The sequence below is a fragment of the Episyrphus balteatus genome, chromosome 1 (assembly GCF_945859705.1).
Source record: "Episyrphus balteatus chromosome 1, idEpiBalt1.1, whole genome shotgun sequence".
NCBI classification, from domain to species: Eukaryota; Metazoa; Arthropoda; class Insecta; order Diptera; family Syrphidae; genus Episyrphus; species Episyrphus balteatus.
Window position 1 is genome coordinate 125,563,116 of NC_079134.1, and position 22,270 is coordinate 125,585,385.

The 22,270-nt window shown below is 27.4% G+C and overlaps 1 protein-coding gene across 4 annotated transcripts in view; it reads right to left on the minus strand.

Annotated features, from left to right (window-relative positions):
* Nucleotides 1-8,318: 8,318 nt before the first annotated feature.
* LOC129906818 (cAMP-dependent protein kinase type II regulatory subunit) overlaps nucleotides 8,319-22,270 on the minus strand; it is a 173,936-nt gene continuing 159,984 nt past the window's right edge. For 2 of the 4 annotated variants that reach the window (XM_055982751.1, XM_055982750.1), the window contains 4 exons: nucleotides 18,805-18,952; nucleotides 18,528-18,603; nucleotides 14,873-15,055; nucleotides 8,319-8,831 (listed from right to left, as the gene is read on the minus strand). In XM_055982751.1, the coding sequence (XP_055838726.1) occupies nucleotides 8,701-8,831; nucleotides 14,873-15,055; nucleotides 18,528-18,603; nucleotides 18,805-18,952 (538 nt within the window). In that variant the 3' untranslated portion in view covers nucleotides 8,319-8,700. Of the gene's footprint in view, nucleotides 8,832-12,903; nucleotides 13,045-14,258; nucleotides 14,410-14,872; nucleotides 15,056-18,527; nucleotides 18,604-18,804; nucleotides 18,953-22,270 lie in introns of those variants that run through there. The other 2 variants (XM_055982753.1, XM_055982752.1) reach the window with 2 other exon arrangements.

The following is a 22,270-nucleotide window of genomic DNA, read 5'->3' on the forward strand; positions in this document are numbered from 1 at the left end:
AGTACCCGCCCTGTTTTATTTTAAAATTAGTATTTAAATATAATTTGAAAATAAAATTGAAGATGACACCATGTGTGTGCTTCATAAAGAGAAAAAAAGGCGTTTTGTATTTAATTCAATGTTGAAGGATAGATTCAACATTGGGAACACAAATCCATCATTTTTGCTGGCAGTAAAACTTGGTCTTAAAGCTTTAAAAATATATCAAAAGCGGGTAGTCTTGTCGAAAAAAATGCATTGTAAAAAATTTATTTCAAATCGATCAAATTTCCTCCAGTTCCATCAAGTGAGACCTCATAAGTAAGGTCTCTTTAAGCTCTATTAATAAATGAAAACCAAAAGTTTCGTTGAGATCTGGTTGCAAAGTTACATAATATTTTTTGAAATCGAAATATTTTTTTCACTCAATTCCGTTCGGAAGCAAATATCTTCGGACTGAGTCTCGAAACAAGTTTTGAATTGAAGATATGAGCTCAGAATGAACCGGTGAATGCATTTAGGTACAAAAATTGGAAATCTATATTTTTCAGATTTTCGAGAAAAATCCTAGGTTAACCATTTGCAAAAAAAATGCATTTCAAAAAAATTTCCTCCAATTCCATCAAGTGAGACCTCATAAGAAAGGTCTCTTTAAGTTCTATTAATAAACGAAATCAAAAAGTTTCGTTGAGGTCTGGTTGCAAAGTTACATATTATATGAAATCGAAATATTTTTTCACTCAATTCCATTCCGAAGCAAATATCTCCGGACCAAAGTCTCGAAATAAGTTTTGAATTGAAGATATGAGCTCATAATGAACCGGTGAATGCATTTAGGTACAAAAATTAGAAATCTATATTTTTCAGATTTTCGAGAAAAATCCTAAGTTAACCCCTTGCCAAAAAAATGCATTTTAAAAAAATTTCCTCCAATTCCATCAAGTGAGACCTCATAAGAAAGTTCTCTTTAAGCTCTATTAATAAATGAAAACCAAAAGTTTCGTTGAGATCTGGTTGAAGTTACATAATATTTGAAATCGAAATATTTTTTCACTCAATTCCATTCCGAAGCAAATATCTCCGGACCAAAGTCTCGAAATAAGTTTTGAATTGAAGATATGAGCTCATAATGAACCGGTGAATGCCCTTAGGTACAAAAATTGGAAATCTATATTTTTCAGATTTTCCAGAAAAATCCTAGGTTAACTAACCCCTTGCCAAAAAAATGCATTTTAAAAAAATTTCCTCCAATTAGATCAAGTGAAACCTCATAAGAAAGGTCTCTTTAAGCTCTATTAATAAATGAAAACCAAAAGTTTCGTTGAGATCTGGTTGCAAAGTTACATAATATTTTTTGAAATCGAAGTATTGTTTTTCACTCAATTCCGTTCGGAAGCAAATATCTTCGGACTGAAGTCTCGAAACAAGTTTTGAATTGAAGATATGAGCTCAGAATGAACCAGTGAATGCATTTAGGTACAAAAATTAGAAATCTATATTTTTCAGATTTTCGAGAAAAATCCTAGGTTAACCCCTTGCAAAAAAAATGCATTTCAAAAAAATTTCCTCCAATTCCATCAAGTGAGACCTCATAAGAAAGGTCCCTTTAAGCTCTATTAATAAATGAAAACCAAAAGTTTCGTTGAGATCTGGTTGAAGTTACATAATATTTGAAATCGAAATATTTTTTCACTCAATTCCATTCCGAAGCAAATATCTCCGGACAAAAGTCTCGAAATAAGTTTTGAATTGAAGATATCAGCTCATAATGAACCGGTGAATGCATTTAGGTACAAAAATTAGAAATCTATATTTTTCAGATTTTCCAGAAAAATCCTAGGTTAACTAACCCCTTGCCAAAAAAATGCATTTTAAAAAAATTTCTTCCAAATCCATCAAGTGAGACCTTATAAGAAAGGTCTCATTAAGCTCTATTAATAAATGAAAACCAAAATCTCAATTCAATTTTTTTGTTCCTATTTCATTTCTGCTCTTTTCACTGATTGCGTTGACAACAGATTTGAATTACTTTGGAAATAGACTTATCAGAAAAAAAAAAATAAACCGATCATCTGACGCTTTTGCGATGCTGCTTTTATGTTAATTTCATCATTTTTTTTTATTAATATTAGAATATTTCGTCAAGACTTGTTGCACCCTTTTACCTCTAACTGAAAGGGCATACTTACTTATGCTTAATCAGACTCCGGCTATCTTCCACGTAGATGTAGCGCTCTGAAAACCTTGAATTATACTTTTCGTATAGGCTTGTTTCAGATTTGAAAAAAAAAAACTGCACGCCAGTATTTCGCTGCAATCTAAGTCTTCCTTGGCTATACTGTCACAATTAAGTAGAAAACAGAAAAATGACTTACCAGTTTCGTATATGAAAAATGTCTAAAACCTTTATCCGAGAGCTATCCAAAATGAACAACATAACTTGGAATTAAAATAGCTTTTAAAATTTACTTGATTTGAAAAAAAAGCACGATGTGTTGCTTCGAGTTGCTATCAAATTTCAAATGATAAGCTATATGTATAATTTTAAAGATCGGCCAACAAAGTTCAGCTGGTTTCATTGTTTGGAATAACGAAGTAAGCTCGAAGGTACATAATTTCGAAATACATCATAATCTTATTGAATTAAATCTGTTGCAGGCTCAGAATTTTCATTTGTTAAAATATACAAAAAAAGTTACTCATACACCAGAGTGACCGTTTAGTTCTTCACAAACTCTACAACTAACTTTGATTTTTTTATCGTTGACCAATAAAACAGACCATTTATTGACTTTAAAAACGATACAGCTAGCCACCCGAAGTCTTAAAGTCAAAAGCATTTTTTGATAAATACTTAAATTCCATACCAAGTTAGCTTTATGAAGTGCTTAGAGGCCAAATAAGTAAGTAGAAAAACATAACTATTCAAAATTAAAACAACAAAGACATCATTAAAGTCATTTATGTATTTTTTGTTTTAAGAAAAAACAAAACATCCATATTTTTCATTTTAAATTAAATATTTATATAAATAATATTTTTTTGTTTTTTTTTGTATTGCGATTTGGAAAATAGGTCATTAAGTGTCGAAGTTGAAAGTGCATTGAATTTGCTGGTTGGCAGTAAGGTTATATATTTTTTATATACTTTTTTTTCTATTATGCATTTATATAATAATAATAATAATAATAATTCTGCACCTCATGTAGTTTTGTTTTTTGTTAAAATGTATTTCTTTTATTCATACTTCATTACACTAATAGTAAACAATTGATATTTTTTTTTGTTGTTTTTTTTATTTATTTTTTATTTAATTCATAAAAATGAATTTTATTTTTTTTTTCTCTGGTTTTATTAATTCTAAATGGCAAGATGGACATGATCATCATTATACATCCAAAAACATATATATTCAATACCATGTTCATTTAATGAAAAAGGTATGTAAACAAAATTTTTGATGATTATGGATGATGATTAATGATGGTGATGGTGGTGGTGTATGTGTTTGTGTGTGAAAATAGCATTATTGTAATATTTATATTTTAAATTACATTATTCTGTTTTTTGAATGATTTTTTTACTGTTTTAAGAAACATTTAATATTTTGTTTTGTGTTTTGTATAGCTTCTACAATTTTGCTGATTTTGTTTTTTTTTTTTTTTTCATTTTTGTATGATTAATTTTACTTATTGTTTAACACAACACAACAATACAGTTTTTTGTTTAATGCTTACAAAATAAAATGTAATTATACCGATATAATAGTTTTTAACATAATTTTTGTTTTTATTTTATTTTTTGTTTTTCAATTTTGATTATGTAAGTTTAATTACATTGTTTTGTATTTTTTTTTTTTTTATTTTATAGTGAATTTTGGAGAAAATGTCCAGCACTTTCTATACCTAATTCTTAAGTTGGTATGTTGTGATTTTTTTTTTTAATTTTTTAAAGTCCCACACAAAGACTAGACATCAAAGAATAGTATTTTATTTTTTAATTATTACTTTTTTTATATAAATATTTTGTATGTATAATACATCATGATTCAACATAATATTTTTTTTTTTTAAATAACACTTGCACCAATAATAATAATTATTTTGTTTAGAAGATTTTAATTTTTTTTTATTTATTAATGGTTAAGCTCTTTTTGTTAAGGGTGGAGAAGTTTACATACATATTTCTATTTCCTTAAACTATACACATACCGTAAGGCTAGAAAAATGTGACTTATATTTATTTATTTTTTTTTTGTTTTGTTTTACTCCTTTGCTTGTATTCTTTTTTAACATTTTTTTTTTTTAGTTATTTGTTTTTTAATATTTGATTGCTAAAAAATGTACAGGAATCAGTACATGCAAAGTATAAATAAAAAACAGTAAAATTCACTAGGGAATTTAATAATATAATTAAAATTGTATGTTGTAACAACTTATTATGAATATTGCTTTAATTTACTGCAATTATTTTTTTTTTCTCTCTAATTTATTATGTTATAATTTTTTTTTTAATAGTTTGTATAAAAAATAAATAATGACAAGGAACAAAGGCTACAGGTTCCACCCTTTTTTTTTATTAAATAAAAACAAAACAAAAACGTTACATAAACATAATAATAATAATAATAAATTATAAATTTAAGACGGGGCGTTTAATTTTTTTTTTTGTTTTAATTAAAAAAATAATTAATAAAATAATAAACAATACAAAAATACACACATACATTTATCAATTTTGTTTTTTTTTTTTTTTGTTTATTATATGGCAACTCTATATCTATACTACAAAAAATTGGTACAGCAAAATTTTGAGCCATGATTGTTTTCGTTTCAATTTTTATGTTATTTTTTTTTATTATTATTTAGGATTTTTTATGTTTTTTGAAATAGGAAAATTGCGTGCGCAAAGTTAGTATTGAAAATATTTTATAAAGAAGAAAAGAAAAAGTAAAATTAATAATGCTGAACACTTTGGTCTCTAAATCTATAAGATACTCGGATCTTTAGTCATAGACTTAACGAAACTAAATTTTTTTTATTCATGCGAAAAAGGAACAAGAAACATTTTTTTCGTCTTTGCAAGGAACTATGTATACTAAACGAATTGAACAAATTACACCGGGACATAAAAAACAAAAAGTGGGGTATATATAACAAACTAGACCCACATAGGGTTATTTATTTCGATGTCCTTTTTTCGAATCAGAGATCCGTTTAGCATGGTTTTGAGACCAAATTCAATTGGTGGTTACTTACAAAACCATAACATAACAAATTTAGAGACACAGATGTTTTTTTAGTGCTATTTTGCACTTTACCAAAAACCAGGACCTGATGGTGACTTCGGATTCGGATTTAGCGCCTCATAAAACATAACCAAAGATGGGTCTGGTTCGTTGTTCATACACTCTTTGGTTTTTGTATGCCGGTGTTATTGTACTGACCGAAAATTAGGAAATTTTTCGCTTAGACAATTCAAAATTTAGAAACCAATTTTTGGTGAGACTTATGATGACGAGGTTTGTAGGACGTATAAACGAAAATCGCAAGGAATCGATTTGTTTCATAACACTACTTTGTTGACTTTGTTTTTAATTGTTTAGACTTTAGAGTTTTCGAAATATTCGAATCTGATATCCGATTTACTCCTTTTTTTCCACGCATGATTTTATATTCATTTAAATTCGTTTTCTTAAACCATTACTAAATTTTTCACAGTTTTTTTTTTGATTCCTTGATTTTGAACACGGTCATAGAAAGGCTTTGTTGGGCGATTTACTTTAAGATTTTAGTTTTTCGATCATTTGATCATTTTAAAATACAATTCGAGATCAGGAAATTTTGAATAAGAAAAAATTGAAATAAAGCTAAAACCTTAAGTTTAATATTCATACATCTCGATGATGCATCGTATGATAGCAATAGTTACAAAGATTGATTGAATTAAAAGTACTAAGATCCGAGGAAGCCTACATGTTAAAAACACCATATCTCAAAAAATAGAAAACAACCGACTCAGTTGGTTTTGCCATGTTAAAAGTAGATTATCCTGCAGACCACGTCAAAAAGGCAATACTATTACAACGTTCCAACACTACCCTGAGGTAGAAGAATGGTATGTCTAAAACCGGGGTCAACCGGGCGAACTCTATAGGCGGATTACTAGTTTGAAGCAGATACGTGGTAGTTTTGTGATCCCTTTTACATTTAGACCATAATAGTGGCGAATTAAAGGAAGAAGAAGATATCTTGAAAACTAGAGATAAGTTAAAAAGGGCTTCAATCTTGAACTTAACGCCACATCTTTATTTGAAATAAATGAAAAATCGATCATAGAAGTCTGAACTTATTTTGCTGAACAAGCTGATTTGCAAACTTGAAGTCATTAAATAGAAAAAGCATTGTAATTCGTCGCAGAGTAAATCAAGTGGTCCTGTTTATTTTGTTTTTCGTTCATTAGTCAATTTACTGAAATTTTTGGAATAAATTCCTTACCCCTTTTGAAACGTTTCGTTAAGTTTCGTTTGCAGATAAAATCTGCAGTGCAGATTTGTAGTTTTCAAAAGTCTTGAAAATGCAAAAATGCACAAGCACATTCCGTAAAATAGCTGGAGTCCCCAAAACTATGGAAGGCTTGGAAGGGATCAGTTACAAAATACGTCTCTCAAAACGAAATAACAATGCACAGAGATGTAGTGAATGTTTTTTATCATTTGAACGGAACCTCACAGACGTTTCAAATGAGAGAACCTTATCAAAAGGGCACCCCTACAAGGAGTGAAAGCTGCCCATGTTCTATGCTCATTTCGAGTCTAAGACCAAGTTTACAAAAATAATACGTAACTTTCACTTTGCCAACTTAAAAGTCCTAGAAACTTTTCGAGCCTTTGAACTATTAAGACTGGTTTGTGTTTTAAATGACTAACTAAAAAAAAAAAAAAAAAAAAATAAGATCCTAGGCTACTTTAACAAGTTCTATTCATTTTCTGTATGCAATTTAGTAATTAATAATATAATAACAATAAGCAATATTTTCCATTTTTTGCTATTTCTTTTCTTTCTTTTTTTTTTCTTCTTTATCTTGCATTTTTTACATTAAGAATGCATTTAACATACAAATAAAATTTTTAATAAAACAAATACAAACAAAAAAATTTATAAATAACTACATGAATATTAAACATAAATTAAAATATTTTCTTATTTTTTCTTGTTGTTGTTATTTTTAAACTTTGCATTGCTTTTTTTTGTTTTGCTTTGATTAGGTATAAGAACAAAAATTATTGTTTTTTTTTTAAATTTTATTTTTCACATTAATATGTATGGATTTCATTTCAGTTAAATAACAATTAGACATTTATAACAATTGTAGGACTACTATCTTCTGTTAGTTCAGTAAGGTTTTTTTATTATTTAATTTAATTTGTTAAAATAAATAATTAAAAAATAAAAAAAAAAAACATTTATTTATTTTTATTATAACTACATTTATGCAAAATTAAAAACACAAAATCTTCATAAATATATTATATTCAGGTAAAATGAATGCTAAAAACTAGTTTACTTTTTTATTTATTTTTTTTTTTTTTTGTTTTCTTATATAAAAAAATGTTTTTTATTTTTTATATTTCTATACATATAATTTAGTTAATATTATTTTTTTTAGTTAATATGTATATTCACTTGTTTTTTTTTTTTTACTCTACTTGAAATTCACATTTATTTAATAAATTAGTCAATATGTTTGTTTTTTTTTTTTTTTTTTAATATTTTTTGTTTTATTTAATATCAGAAAAAATGTTCAACATTATTTTTTTGTTTTTGTTTAATTTTATTTATCTATTATTTGTTCTACAATATAATAAACAAATACCATTCTATATAAATTTACCTTCTTGCATTGTGAATAAATATATTAGTTGTGTTTTATTTTTTTACATTCACATAATTTTAATTATAAATTAAAATTAAAAAAAAAAAATAATCATGATATAAGTAACCATTTTTGTTTTTAATCTTGCTACATTCAATCCCATCTTTTTTTGTAGATATTTATGTAATTAGTTGTTCCCATGTCTAAGCATATTTTTTTTGTGGAACAATTTCAGTTGTTACTTTCAATTTTATTTAACTTATTTTTTTTTTTTTTGTTTATTTTTTTTAAATAACTTTAAAAGTGATCCTATGATTTTACTGGTAATTGAATTTACACCCCGTTAAATGGAAATTTATAACTAAAAAGCGTTGTAAATTTTTTAAATATTTTTTTTTTTTTGTTTAATTCTTTTTGTTTTATCTAAAAAGTTATTGAATGATGTTTTTTTGATCCTTTGTTTGTGTGTGTGTGTCAATATAATTTTTTTTCTTCTATTTTATGCGTGAATAAGTGAATAGATTTTGTTTAATTTTTTTGTTGTTTCTTCTATATAAGAATTCGGAACGGTTCCTAATTGTTGTTGTTGGTTTTTTTTTTGCGCGATTATTACATTAAATACTTTTTTGTTTTGTTTTAACTTACGCTTAATAAAAATATATATTATAGATGTGAAATGTAATTTTTTTTTTGTTTAAGAATCATACTGTTTTGTTTTAGGTGTTTGCGTGTGTTTATTTTTTTTTTTTAATATATTTTTTTGTTTTACTATTTATTCTTCAGACTTATCATCGAAATATGATTTTTATTTTTTTTTTTTTTTTATTTTTTTTCTTAATTGGATATTTATCGTGTGTCAGTGATATTATTTTTACTGCCGAATATTTTAATCAGCTGTGTTTCGTAGTCATCAATGCTACGTTTCATGATCTCCATGCATGGTCCTAATAGACGCTCAAATGCATCCACATCCAAGACTGAAATTGTTTGAAATTTTATTAATTTTTGTTTTTAAAATTAAAGTTTAAATTTGATATAAAAAAATTTTATTTTATGACATAAAATTGAGAACATAAATAAAGAAAAATGTTGTAATCGTTAGTTTTTGGGTTAAGAGTGGTATAAAAATAAACGTGCAAAAATATTATTATCTAACATGCTTTTTTATTTTTTAAAGAAAAGTAAATATTTTGCAATATTGAACATAAATGCGATAAAATCAGTATAATATTATAAATTAAATTAAATGACTATTGGGAATATACCTAAACAATTCGACTGAAATGTCGATAAAAAAGTGGTTTGAAATAATATATTCATAGCGCAAAATTATTAAGTAAATAAAGTAAAAGCGGAATAATGTAATTAATAAGATTTTTTTGTTTTTAAAAGTATTACTATCAAAATTTGTTAAACTATTTTAAAGTTTATTTAAAAATTTGTGGGGCCTATAGTGGAGTAACTAAAGCAAATTATAAGGGAACCCGGCCGAACATCTCTGATTTTGATGACCTTTTTTTTCAACGTCGGTAATTAAAAATACTTTAAAGTCTATAGGTTAAAAAATGCCGATGTTGCCGTATTGTTATTTAAAATAAAAATTCAATTTTTTTAACAAAACCATTTTTTTTGTTTAAATTTCAAAACGATTCCAAAAGATTGTATAGGTAATTTAAAGAAGAAAAAAAATATATGGGGGTAAAAGACAATCTTTCATCGTTTAAGCGATAAATGCAATTTTTTCACAAACTGACTTCAAACACAAAAAAAAAATATTTTGAACACAACGGCAACACCAACAACATTTGCATACACGTTTTTAAAAAGCCAGAATCTCATTTCTATCTGTAAAATTTAAATCCACTAAATTTTATCGAGAGTTTTTGAAAGAATAGTCCTCAGCTCAAAATTTTGGAAAAAAAGTTTTAAAAAAATTTTAAATGGCTTTTTTTTCAAATTTTTTCGTAGTAAAATATGAATTTATTTAAAAAAAAATGTTGGCCATAAATATTATCAGTTGAATTCCGAACAGGATAAGGTAAAACATATACATATACAGTTTAAAAAAAAAATTAAAAATTACTTCAATTCCATTGAATTTTTTTGATAAAAACTGAATTTTTGCATTGAAATAATTGATTCTCTCAAAGACTGGCAAATAAGAATTTCAAACTTTTGCTATTTAACTTCAACAATAAGGACTATTGAATGAATAAATAATAACTTTATATTTAAATGTTGAACTTAAAAAAAAAAATAAGTTAAAACGATGGAAGATTGTCCTTCACTCCCATAAAGTTGTTTCCCTTTAATTGTATAGACAATCTTTTGGCATTAGTAAATTTATGAAATGAAGTTTTTGAAAAAAAATTTTTTGTTCAAAAAAATCTTCAATTAAATTTAAAAAATCAAAACGGCAACAGCGGCAATTTTTAATCTATAGACTTTAAAGTATTTTTAATTACCGACGGCGACGTTTAAAAAAAAGATCATCAAAATCGGAGCTGTTCGACCGGGTTCCCTAATATTGCCATTTTTTGAGCTCTAGTTACTATACGACTATAGAGAATCTCCAGGGGAATTTTGTTTCCCATCAGTTTCCCTCAGAATTTATTTTCAGAAAACAAAAAATCGCTTAAAATGACAGCTAAATTCCCCTGGAAAATTAACAATAAATTTCGAGGGAAACTTTTCATGATCATTTACATTCCGAACGGAAACGTTCCCAGGGAGTTTTTTTTTTCAAGTCCCTTTATGTATGTATTTATAGGAAAATGCCTATACCTATCGCAAGTAAAAATCTTGGGGAATTCAGGTGTTATTGGAGTTTGGAGTTTTTTTTGCGGAAAAAATATAGTACAGGGATGTAGCTCCATAAGACATATAAGTCCATAATAGACTTACGTATATCCCACCTTAATGTGACTAAACCAAAAATACGTGTGGATTAATGTCCCACTTGAAAATATTGTTTGAGAATATTGTTAAATAATGCCCGGGAACCCAATTTACTAAGCTCTGCACTGAGTCAGAACTTCATTTTGTACCAATTTTGTTTGATTCTTTTCAGAACCTGGAAAACTGAATTTCAAAATGAACTGGTGCTTTTCAAGACTGAAAATATCAGGGAGCGTCTTGAGTTATTTATCCTTTTTATTTTTGCAGTGTCTGACTAGATTTTAGATATTATTAAAGTCACCAAGATAGAAATTAATTTCAAATATATAAAATTTTCCAGTATATTTCATAACCAGAAAAAAAGGTGTATACACGGAGAAAAATTAGGCACTTTAAAATAAGATGATGTCCACATTAAATCCCATCTACTCAAAACAATAAGATGTCTTCTTTTTTAAGGGGGGAAATCCCTCTGGACGACAGCTTTTTCAAATTTTTTTTTTTTTGGAAAACCGAAAGCATTTATCGAATTTGGAAAAATATATGATATTATTGACATTAAGAAGTACCTATTGATACAATTTTTTTGAAGTAAAAAAAAAAAAACAAAATGGCGGCTCTACAGCTCTTTAAAGTTGACACCTCAAATTTGCGCCGTGCAATGTACAGGTCCAGAAAATTATTTATAATCAAAAAAGAAATTTTTTTCCAATAAAACGCGGAAAAAAACGCGTTCCGTGAAAAATGCTTTTAAAGTTTTCTTTTTCGTAATGTGGTAGGTTCGGAGCCCATGGGTTTCGGGACTATCTAGGGGGCTTTTGAGGCTTCATTTAAGGCTGAGACCACTGAAAATAGTTTCTTCGGTTGATACAAAAATTTACTAGGCAACAAAAAAATAGTGCAAAAATAAAAAAAATCCAGAGGGATTTCCCCCCTTAAATTAAGATGTCTTCACATAAAAATTAGAAGTTTTTTTTATAAAGTTAAATGGATTCTTTTAAATCAAAAAATTCAAGAAATTAAGAGGATTTTTTCCACTTCATTTAATAAGGAAAACTTCTTGACAAAAAACTACACAGAAATCTTCTTAATTTAATACAGAATCTTCTTGTCTTTTTTCTCCGTGTAGCTTTAAGGGATACATCCTACATTATGATTTTTTTATGTGGTAAAAAGTCTGAGGAAAACTTGAAAAATGTTAATAAAATACAAACCGAAGAAAACTGTTTTCATTGATTGAATAGACCACAACATATTGCAGAGAGTGCTCATTTTCAATTCCATCAATGGTGAATACTAGACCTAAAAACGAACTCCTATTAAGATTACAACATTTTTTTTTAAATTTTTATACATACTTCAGTTATATTATTTAAAAACTAAATGTACTAACCCAAAACATAAATTATGTACACTGCTTCAAAATACTACCCCATTGAAGTTTATTTATGTTAGTCGATAACGTAAGTAAATTTATTTTAACATTTAACATTAGACAAACACATGCTGACGGGAAGGTTAAGTTTTATTTATCACAATATAAAATAAGAACATGCTTGAAGAAAATAAAAGTATTAGTCTATAGTTTTAGATAAAGGTGCATTATTATGTTTTTTTTGTTGTTGTTGTTTAGTTTATTTCACATTGAAATTAAACGTGCAGAGAATTGTGTACTTGTGTAGTTGTGTAATAGTGCAATTGTGTTGATTTTGTTATTTAAAAATTAAATTTAAAAAAAATTATTGAAAAGAACATTTAAAAATATAAATAATAAAACCTATGTAATATTGTCATTTAATTTTTGTATTATTTACTTTAGAAAATTATTTATTGTCTTTCAGGACTTTTAAGAGAAAAAAAAACCCCGAGTCCCATGCGTTTTCTTGGCTGACATGCGAATTGTCTTTCTTCAAAAAATAAGTCAAAATCTTACCAGAAAAATTTTGAATTTAGCTTCGTTTTTGGCCAAATAAGTCAGTTCATAAATGTTTGTATACAAAATTTCTTGAAATTGAATTTCCAAATTAAAAGTCCAAAATTTATAGTGTTTAATCTGTGTGATGTTTTTCATGACATCAGGTAGTAAAAGTCCTTTATTTTTTTTTTACTTAAATTTAGATTTTACTAATTTGAAATTAAAAAATAATCAAAAATAAAAATTATGAATTTAAAATTAACAACAAGTATTTCTCATCATTAAATTTTCCAATGCTTCTTCATATACGTCAATATTTCTTTTCATTACATCCACAAGTAATCCAAGCAAACGATTAAATGAATATTTATCTAAAACTAAAATTAAATTTTGTAAAAAAAAAATATCCATAAATGTACTTAAATAACTTATTAGAAATGAAACAAGCAATTGAAAATTTGGCAAAAATATTTAAGAACAAAATTTAAGAAATAAAGTCTTTTTTTTTGTGATTTATTGTGGTAATACTTTAGATTTACTGTAAGTTACTTTTATTTATTTTAAGCAATCCTTTGGTTGTTGAAGGGTCAAAAGGCTTATAAAGTAGCAAAAATTTACTGTGTAAGTAACAACAAAAAAAATACTTTTGTTTATCCTATTTGTTGTTGTTTACCGTGTAAACTCTTATTAACCCCTTGTAGGCACACCTCTTTTTTGTTACGTGATAGGCACACAGGTGCGAATTTGGTTTATACTTTTTCGTGTCGCTAGAACTTTTTTCGGTCACAATATTTTATAGAGAATCAAGTATGAAATTGATGTAGAATATTCCGAGGAATTCAAATATTGTATTCACAATTCCGAAAAAAAAAATATTTTCATCCTTATAAAGAGACTGTTTTGTGACCACTTTTTTGAAAAATCGTAATTTTTTTATTTTTGTCCTGCCAAATTGGCAACCGTGTGCCGACAGAGGATTAAGCTTAGTTCTCAGTTCCCAATAAAACACGACTAAGGATAAATAAAAACAATATTGCGTTTGTGTTCAAAAGTTCTTTTCTGTTTTGATTTGTTTTGTTTTTTTTTTTTTCAAGTGAAGTAACTAAAGAAGAACAACTTCGATTTTCATGTTTTTTTTTTTTTTAATTCTGACGAACTGGATACCTTGTTGGAAGAAAATAAACTTTATCCTACATATTACTTTAAACTTGCAGAACACGTGACGCAAATTGTCTGCACGTGACATTTTTAAGAATTTTTTTTTTATTATTATTATAACCACCTTTGATTAACAACACAGAATAGAAATTAACTCCACTTGTCTAATGATAAATTGCTGTTTCATATACAATAAGTTAAATTTGCGAAGTTTAAAAAAAAAAATATATAGAGCAAAACTTAAAAGCTTGTATGTATTCCTTGTTAAAATGTCATTAATATTATTTATTTTTGGTTTTAATTGGTCATGAAAGAAAAAATTAAATAAAATAAATTAAATTCATTGAACTATAAAAATTAAATTATTATTTATAAAAAAAAAAGTAAAAAATGTTAAAATTAAGCATTGTCAATTGTTAAAAACTTAATTTCTAAATGAATGTCTTGTCTTTTGTCTTATTATATTCTGTTATTTGCAATATCCAAGCGTAATTCATCGTCAATGTAAGGATAATCGCGAATACCACGTTTAATTAAATTAATACATTTGCCCATAAGTCTCTCAAAGCAGCCAGTCTCTAAAACTACAGAGGGTTTTGAATTAAAAAAATTAAAATTAAAAATAAATAAAAAGAAAAAAAAAATGGAAAGGAAAAAATAAAACGAAAATTAAAATAATTATATTTAAAATAGCAAATGTTACTTTTTAAAAGCTTTAAAATTAAAAAAATTAAATTAAAAAATAATAAATAAAAAGCAATGTGGATATGGAGTGTATTTTTGGTGTAAAGATTTTTATATATGAGTGTGAAATTGTGCTACAGTTACGAATTTGCAATACACTAAAAATGTGTACACAAAAAAAAAAAAAAATAATAAAATAAAATAAAATAAAAAATAACTCCATATCAACTACAAAATTAAAAAAAAAGGAAAATATGCAGGAACGTCACAGGACAACATGACTAACTAGCAATACTTTTTCAATAAGCCAATAAATAAGATTTACATATTTTTTTGTTTTGTTTATTTAGTGCGTATACTTACATGCAACTTTGATGTCATCGATAGCATAAACAGATGCTGCCCTGGGTCGATGTGTAACCAAAGCCAATTCGCCAAAGTATTGACCTTTGCTTAGTTGAGATATTTCAACTTCACCGCCATCTTGTTCTATTCGCACAGAAACTTTGCCCAATTCGATGAAGTACATGCCGTCAGCAACATCACCTAATAAAAATAAAATGTTATTTAAGTTTTTAGTTAAATTCTTATTTAACTCTTAAAAATTTAAAATTATATTTAAATATTTAAAAAACTTATTTTAATGAAAAAAATGGTTTTTGCAAATTGTAAGAAATTCTTAAAGTCTATTGAGGGTTGCTGTCGCAGATGGGAGAACGATCCTCCAAAGAATAAAAAACTCATTTGTTAAAATTTGTGTCGGAAGTAAGAATACGCTCGATAAATTAAAACTTGGTGTACCCAATTTCCATTTGGCAGCTGATCCTTGAAACAAAGTCAAAAATTTAGAAACACAACAGTTTTATCTTTTCATCGCCTGTAAAAGTGTGATAAGCGAATAACTATTATAGGAACTATATTATTTTTCTGCAATCCTGTCAAACTTTTTCGACTTTGCTGATCATAGTGTAATCTTTCTGCTGAAAAGCTTTACGCGATTCAAACCTTACGAATATGGTTTTTCTTTTCTTTGGCTATGATAAAAATATAATTTGGTTTCTGAAGAAAAATATCATTTACGAAAAATCGATCTCAAAAATCGTTTTTTTTTTTGTTATTTTTTTTTCAATTTTTCTGAATACTTTCTGGAACAAAAGTGTAGTTTTTTTTTAACATAGTCTTTAAACAAGGGTTTAGTCTAAATAAGGGCATTCCACACTTTTAAAAAATCAACAATTTTTCGGTAACTTTTTTGATTGAAAAATAGGCTATTTTTTCAAATTTAATTCGTAAAAAATCCAAAACTTAATATTTTTCTAAAAAAAAAAATTAAAATAGATTTAAAATAGATACAAAATATAATAAAGTAAGTTTTGACCAGGTTTTGTTAAAATCCAACAATTTTTGTAAGAGATATAAATTAAAAAAAAAAAACAAAAAATTGTATTTTTGCATTTTTATCAATATTTTTGAGGTTATATAAAAAAAAATGATTTGAGTAAAAGTTGTTTATTTTTATATTATCTACATCTTTTGTATTTAACTTTTTACGAAATCGTAAGAAACCAAACCACCCACCCCACTTTGTAGCCCAACCACCCTCTTTCCCCCAATTTGTTTGTGGGCAATTTATTTTCCCCCTTTTATATACCTGCAATTTATTCTAAACTATCCCACCACCCACATTTTGCTAATAATTTTTTCAACTTTTTCCCCTCTGAAAACCCAATTGGAACTGGTCTATTAAACCTTAAACATTCCCTTTTTTTTCCGATTGTACATCAAAGAGTAAGGAATATGACAGAGAAAGTATGATATCACTAATGTTGCAGACGATTTATATTATACTGCGATAGTTTTTAGAACTTTTTTTTTTGTAGCAGAGCGGAGACACATCGATTCTAGTTAATTCTAATACTGAATTCAGTGGTGGCAACCGTTTTCAAAACATGGCTTAGGTTTTCGAGATATTTTGAAATTAAAATCTTGGGTCGGGACTATTAAAATACTGATAATTTCGAATAATTAAGTTGTTTTTAGTAGTTTTTAGTTTAGAGAAAAGCTATTCCTGTATAAAGCTATAGGTATGTTTAACACTATACCGACCTAGATTATTATACAATAATTTTTCATGCTTTATTCGCTTACGAAGCATTTTTTTAAACAAGAACTTCACTTTTTCTTGTTTTTTTTTATTTTTTTATTTTTTTGACTTTCAAAGCCTTTACATAATATGGATGCAATTTGGGTTTAACATTGATTCGGGAAATTTTATACTATTGACATACGTAGCATATAATTCCAAAAATTAATAATATAGGTACTGCAAGTTCCAAAAAAAAAAAAACGATTTCCGTTTGAATTTTTGAAAAAAAACATTTTTTGGGGATTTCGAAATGTTCATTGTGGTATATGCGTAATTTTTGGTGCGATTTTTCAGAACAAATTTTGTTTTTTTAAAGATCTCCTAAACGTAGGGTGGACAAACGATGATTTTTTGTTTGTATCAATTTCTCGAGGTGGACAAACGAATGCCGTTTGAATTCTTGAAAGAAAGTAATTTTTGAGATTTTAGAGACTTTGAAAATTTTATTAGGTACACTGTGGTGTATGCGTACTTTTTTATGGGAATTTTGAAAATTTGTTTTTTGAATATACCAATCCTAAACGTAGGGTGGACAAACGATGATTTTTGTTTGTATCAATTTCTCGAGGTGGACAAACGATGGCCGTTTGAACTTTTGAAAAACGATAATATTTGGTATGTATATAGAACTCGAGGTGGACAAACCAATGCAGTTGGATTTATACGTCTATCTAAAATTTGAGCGTTTTAGACGATTGTTAATTTTTCAGACTTCCTATAAAAAAAAGAATATAATTTTTTTTAAAGGTGGACAAACAAAAATTTTGGGTGGACAAACGTTGGGCAAACGAATTAGACAAATTTGGTTCAAAAATGTTGAGGTCGCAATTCTGCCTTGATGGAGGCGGTCCCCTATTTATATATTGTCTAGTCTAGACCCTTGAGCAGTCTTGATTGCTGAAGTCCTTATTATTAAACGCACACTCTATGTCTAAAAAGTCGACCAGATTGTAGTCAAGGGAATAGTTAATGGTGCTGACCGGAGAATGGAGAACACTTAAGGTTCTCTCTAGGCCTTTGGAATATAAAAAAGCTTACACAGCTAATCATAATAATTTCCAGCTTTCGAAAGATGATGATAGGTATCTGAGATATGTTGGAGTTCGGTGGGTATGATACCTCGTATGGATCGAAGCTGTTTAGTGTCCATAGTTCATAGAAGAGTAATCTGTCCCTAGAGACTGGTGGCCTAGGTCTCTTGGTCGAGCCACCAGAAAATGATAGTCTATATAAGCAGGCTAATTCCTAATACGAATTAGCCCAGCTGCCATTTGAGGTTTTTAGGGAGCATGGCATAGTTGGGTAAGTAGATAGGATTCCCTATGCCTCGGAGGAGTGAAACTTTGAATAGATCCCAATCTAAAGGGTTCTAAAGGAGTTTTCATTCGTTCCTCTTATTATGGTAAAGGGACAGGAGTTAACCATGGAACTATAAAGAGTTTTGTGAGACCGTTGACAAGAAAAAAAAAAAGTATGAAACCATTTTTTTTATTCAGTGTAGAATTTTCTATACAGCATTCATGTTAGAGGACGAATTTTTTGTGTTTAAATTCTTCTTTTCCTTCACATTAAGTATTAGAAAAAAAAAAACTCAATACAATAAATTAACATAAAAGACACCTTATTTTCTTTCACCACTTAAGTTAAAAGACATCCTTAACATGGTTGACCATCCCATATAAAGTCTTAACTTAAGTTGTTCGTTTTCACAAACAATCTAGTATTTATGAATCCAGATAGTTTAACACTGCCCACCTGTCATCATAAATATTCTTAATAGTCTCCATTTATCTGTAACATTTGTTCTTTCCACAACAATAAACACCAGCAACAACAACAACACAAACAAAAACAACATTAATAACAACTTACCCTGTTTAATAACTCTTTCGTCCTTTTTATAATGCTTTGTGATAAGAGCGTCAGCTAAGTTCATTCGTTCGTAACTCTAAAAACGACAAATAGAATAGATTTAGATTTTGAGCTTGTATATACCTAACCTATATAAAGGTGGTAGTAAGCTTATATGTATTGTTAAGAATCTGTGCATAGATTCACAAAGGGAAAAAAGCTATTTATATTATGCGAGTGCACATATATAACTCCTGGTAAACCACCACCACCACCACCACCCGATGAATATATTTACCTGTAGTGCCTTTAACATTGGAACACTGTCCAGCAGTGTTTCATACATTTTTCGCTTTTTAAATGCGGATTTCAGCAGGATACGACGGAACGTTTGACGGTCCATTGCCCATAGTCGTCCTTCTGTTTCTGCTTGTATGGAAGCAGCTCTATTTTAAGCAATACGACGACGTATCATAAAAAAAAAAGAATAGGAATTTAAAAAAAAAAAAGAAATGAAAGAAAGTTATTGAGAGCTACGACTACAGCTTTACATATACATATAGATAGTCAGGAAAATTTATAATACTACCTAAGGCTTTGAAAAATTGAAACATATTGTAACATAACAGAGAGAAAGAAAACGAGGTTATACCTATTGAACGAATTCTAGTTTGACCAACATCCTTTTTTAAGAAATATAGTGCTTTAAGGAGGTCAAGCTGTGGTGTGTACTAAAGAATGCAAAACTTTTTGAATACCTATAAATGTAATTATTTTGTGAGGCTTCAGTTACCTAAACAAGCTGTTTTGAATAATATTTTTTTTTTTTGATACCAGGAGAAAATATTAAAACCTTACTCCTTTTATAATAACAATGGATAATTGTGAAAATATGCTAAGGTTAGGGCAACCTTTCTAAATTTTTAAATTTAAATTTTCAATTAAAAGAGATTTAACCTGAAAAATAAATGATAAGCACTAAATGACTCATTTATCTTGCAGTACCTTGGCAAATTAATAAGACCAAGGGAAAAATATAGTTCGGGGCATACTGTTGAAACTACTATTTTTGAGCTGAATGCCATTCTAGCGGTACAATTTCGATCCAATTTTTTAACCAAACGTTTGGTTGAGCAAATTTATGGTTGCTGCATTTCATTGTCTTGTTGGAACCATTTCTCCTCTAAATCATTTGCAATGACGAGGATACAAAGAGCACAAAACATTTGCCTAAAGCTTTCGCCGTTCACGGCAACATTGACACCGGTTTTGAATTTAATGAAAAATCGGTCGATGACAACTTCGCCATGTAAACCGCACTAGACACTAGACAGTGATTTTTTTGTGATTTAATAGATCTTCGTGGTATTTTGCTCACTCTACAAACGACAATTCGACTTATTTGTATACTCGTTGAGCCAGAAAAGAATTGAAATCATTCATTCGCTTTATAAGCGAATTTCAGAAATAAATGTCCACTATTTGTAATGCGTACTAGTTGTTCCGATGTATATCTTTGCATGTTAATTTTAAAAGATGTTCAAAAACTAAACAAACTTCATTACTATGACAGCTAGTTTAACAGCCATCCCTAGTTCATACCTTTTAAAAAAAAACAAGGATTTGGGTGTTTTTTTAAGTAAAAAAAAACACTCAAACGGTTGAAAATTTCGACGATAGAATTTTTGCAAGGTTGAGAATAACTTCACACAGTGTTAAATTAACTTATGTACGAAAGTAACAATTGCAACCGGGAAAAAAAAACTTTTCTTTTTGAATGTATGGGTGAAAACATGGATGAAGTATTCTTAAAAAATTTTGTGGTCCAGAACATTGGACTTAAAATAGTAAAATAAATGTAGGTACTTTAAGAAAACTTTTTTAAATCTCTTGAATGTTTCTTGTCACAACAGTAATATTTTAAATTTATTATCTCTTTAAACCACAAAAAACTAATCCTTTTGTTTATCCTAAGCAATCAGTTAATGTTGCTTGCCATACAAAATTTACTGAGATTAAGTAAAATTTTGCAAGGTAATCAATAAAATTGGTAAGGGTAACCAAAGGATTTTTTTTGTTGTGGTTTACAGATAAAATTTGTTTGCTAAACGCATACAAAAACAGAGGAATAACTAAAAGCAGTCGTTTGTTGTTTATTAAGTAAAATTTTTACTAAGCTTCTTACATAGTTACCAATAAAAATAACATTCAACATTGCGTTAATACTACAGTGGTGGAAAAATAATTAGAAACACGCTCTTTCTTTTCAAAATGTTTGTATGTTCTTAATATAAATAAAAAATATTAGAAATATTTTTTAACAAAGATATTTGAAGAGCTAGATTATTAAAGATCTCCTCTTTATTGCACCTTCTTTTTCTAAAATATATAAGGCGTTGGTCTGTCAGGAGTTGTTAAGAACGTTTAATTTTTTTTTTTTTCGGACCATGTGGCATTTTTCGGAGACTGCAACCACATAAACCAACTTATAGAAATTAGTTGCTGATAGTCCTTTTTATTAATTGTACGTTTAATTAATTGACCAAGTTTTGCAAATGTAAATGCTAAAAATCAAAAACAGGATATTTCTTAATAATTTTTCCTCAGTGTTTCTAATTATATTTCCACACAAAATTGGACTATATTTTAGATTTTGTGCAATATTTTTCTTTTGTTGGATAAATTTTAAAATTATTTTCTAAAAATATTACAAGGATTATCTCATCGCTCGTGTTTGCTTAAACTTTTTTAGATATTTTGTATTTATAGTAAGAAAAAAATAACATTTTGTAAACAAAGGAGAACGTTTCTAATTATTTTGCCACCACTGTATGTATTTGTAAATGGTTAAAGATTATAATATTATAGCCTCTCGGAATTTTAGAAACTTGTTTATCCTGAATCCTTACGGTTTTCAATTAAATGCAGTTCTTGTAAGTACTTTTAGAATACCTTCTTTGAACCAGTTGTTAGCTTCATTTAATAAAATTGATTTTCATTCTTATTTAACTTTAAAAACTTTAATATCTTTCTGAAAAGAAATATACCTACTCCCAGGACATTTGGCTCACAAAATTAATATAGGTATACAAAAAATAATGGAGCAATATAATTTTTCAGCCGACGCACAGTGGCCCATTTAGCCAAAAGTGCTTGCAATATTCATTTTTCGGGTAGGGTTAGAATGAAAAACTATTTAGATTCACAAGTGTTTGGAGCTCAAGTGTTCGAAAAAAATCTGTTTTTTTATTTTTTTTTCTTAGCTTTGAGTGTTAAAACTAGGAAGAGGGCTTCTAAAACGTTTTGATTTTTATTTTTTTTCCAAATGCTGTGTAATTAACCCAAAAATAAAAAAAATAAAAAATTTATTTTTTAACTGTTTAATTTAATGTTTTTTGAAACACTGTTTTTTGCACACTTTTTCGACTTCAAATTGCATAGAAAAAAAAGATTCCTACGTAATCAAGCTCAGCTGATTCAATAAACTTATTATATAAATTAACTTATAGGTACACCGAAAATAAAAACCAATATCAATTTAACATTTTTTAAATATCAAATTAACATTTTTTAAATATCAGCCAAAAATATTCTATAAAATGTGTTTTATGATATTTAAAATGTTAAAACAACATTTTTATTATCAGGATGATATTTAAATGTCACATTTTGGAATTTTTTTTTTGATATTTTATTATCATTTTTTTTTTCATATCAATTTCTCATTCCAAATTATTGAAAAATATTAAATAAAAAATTCTTAA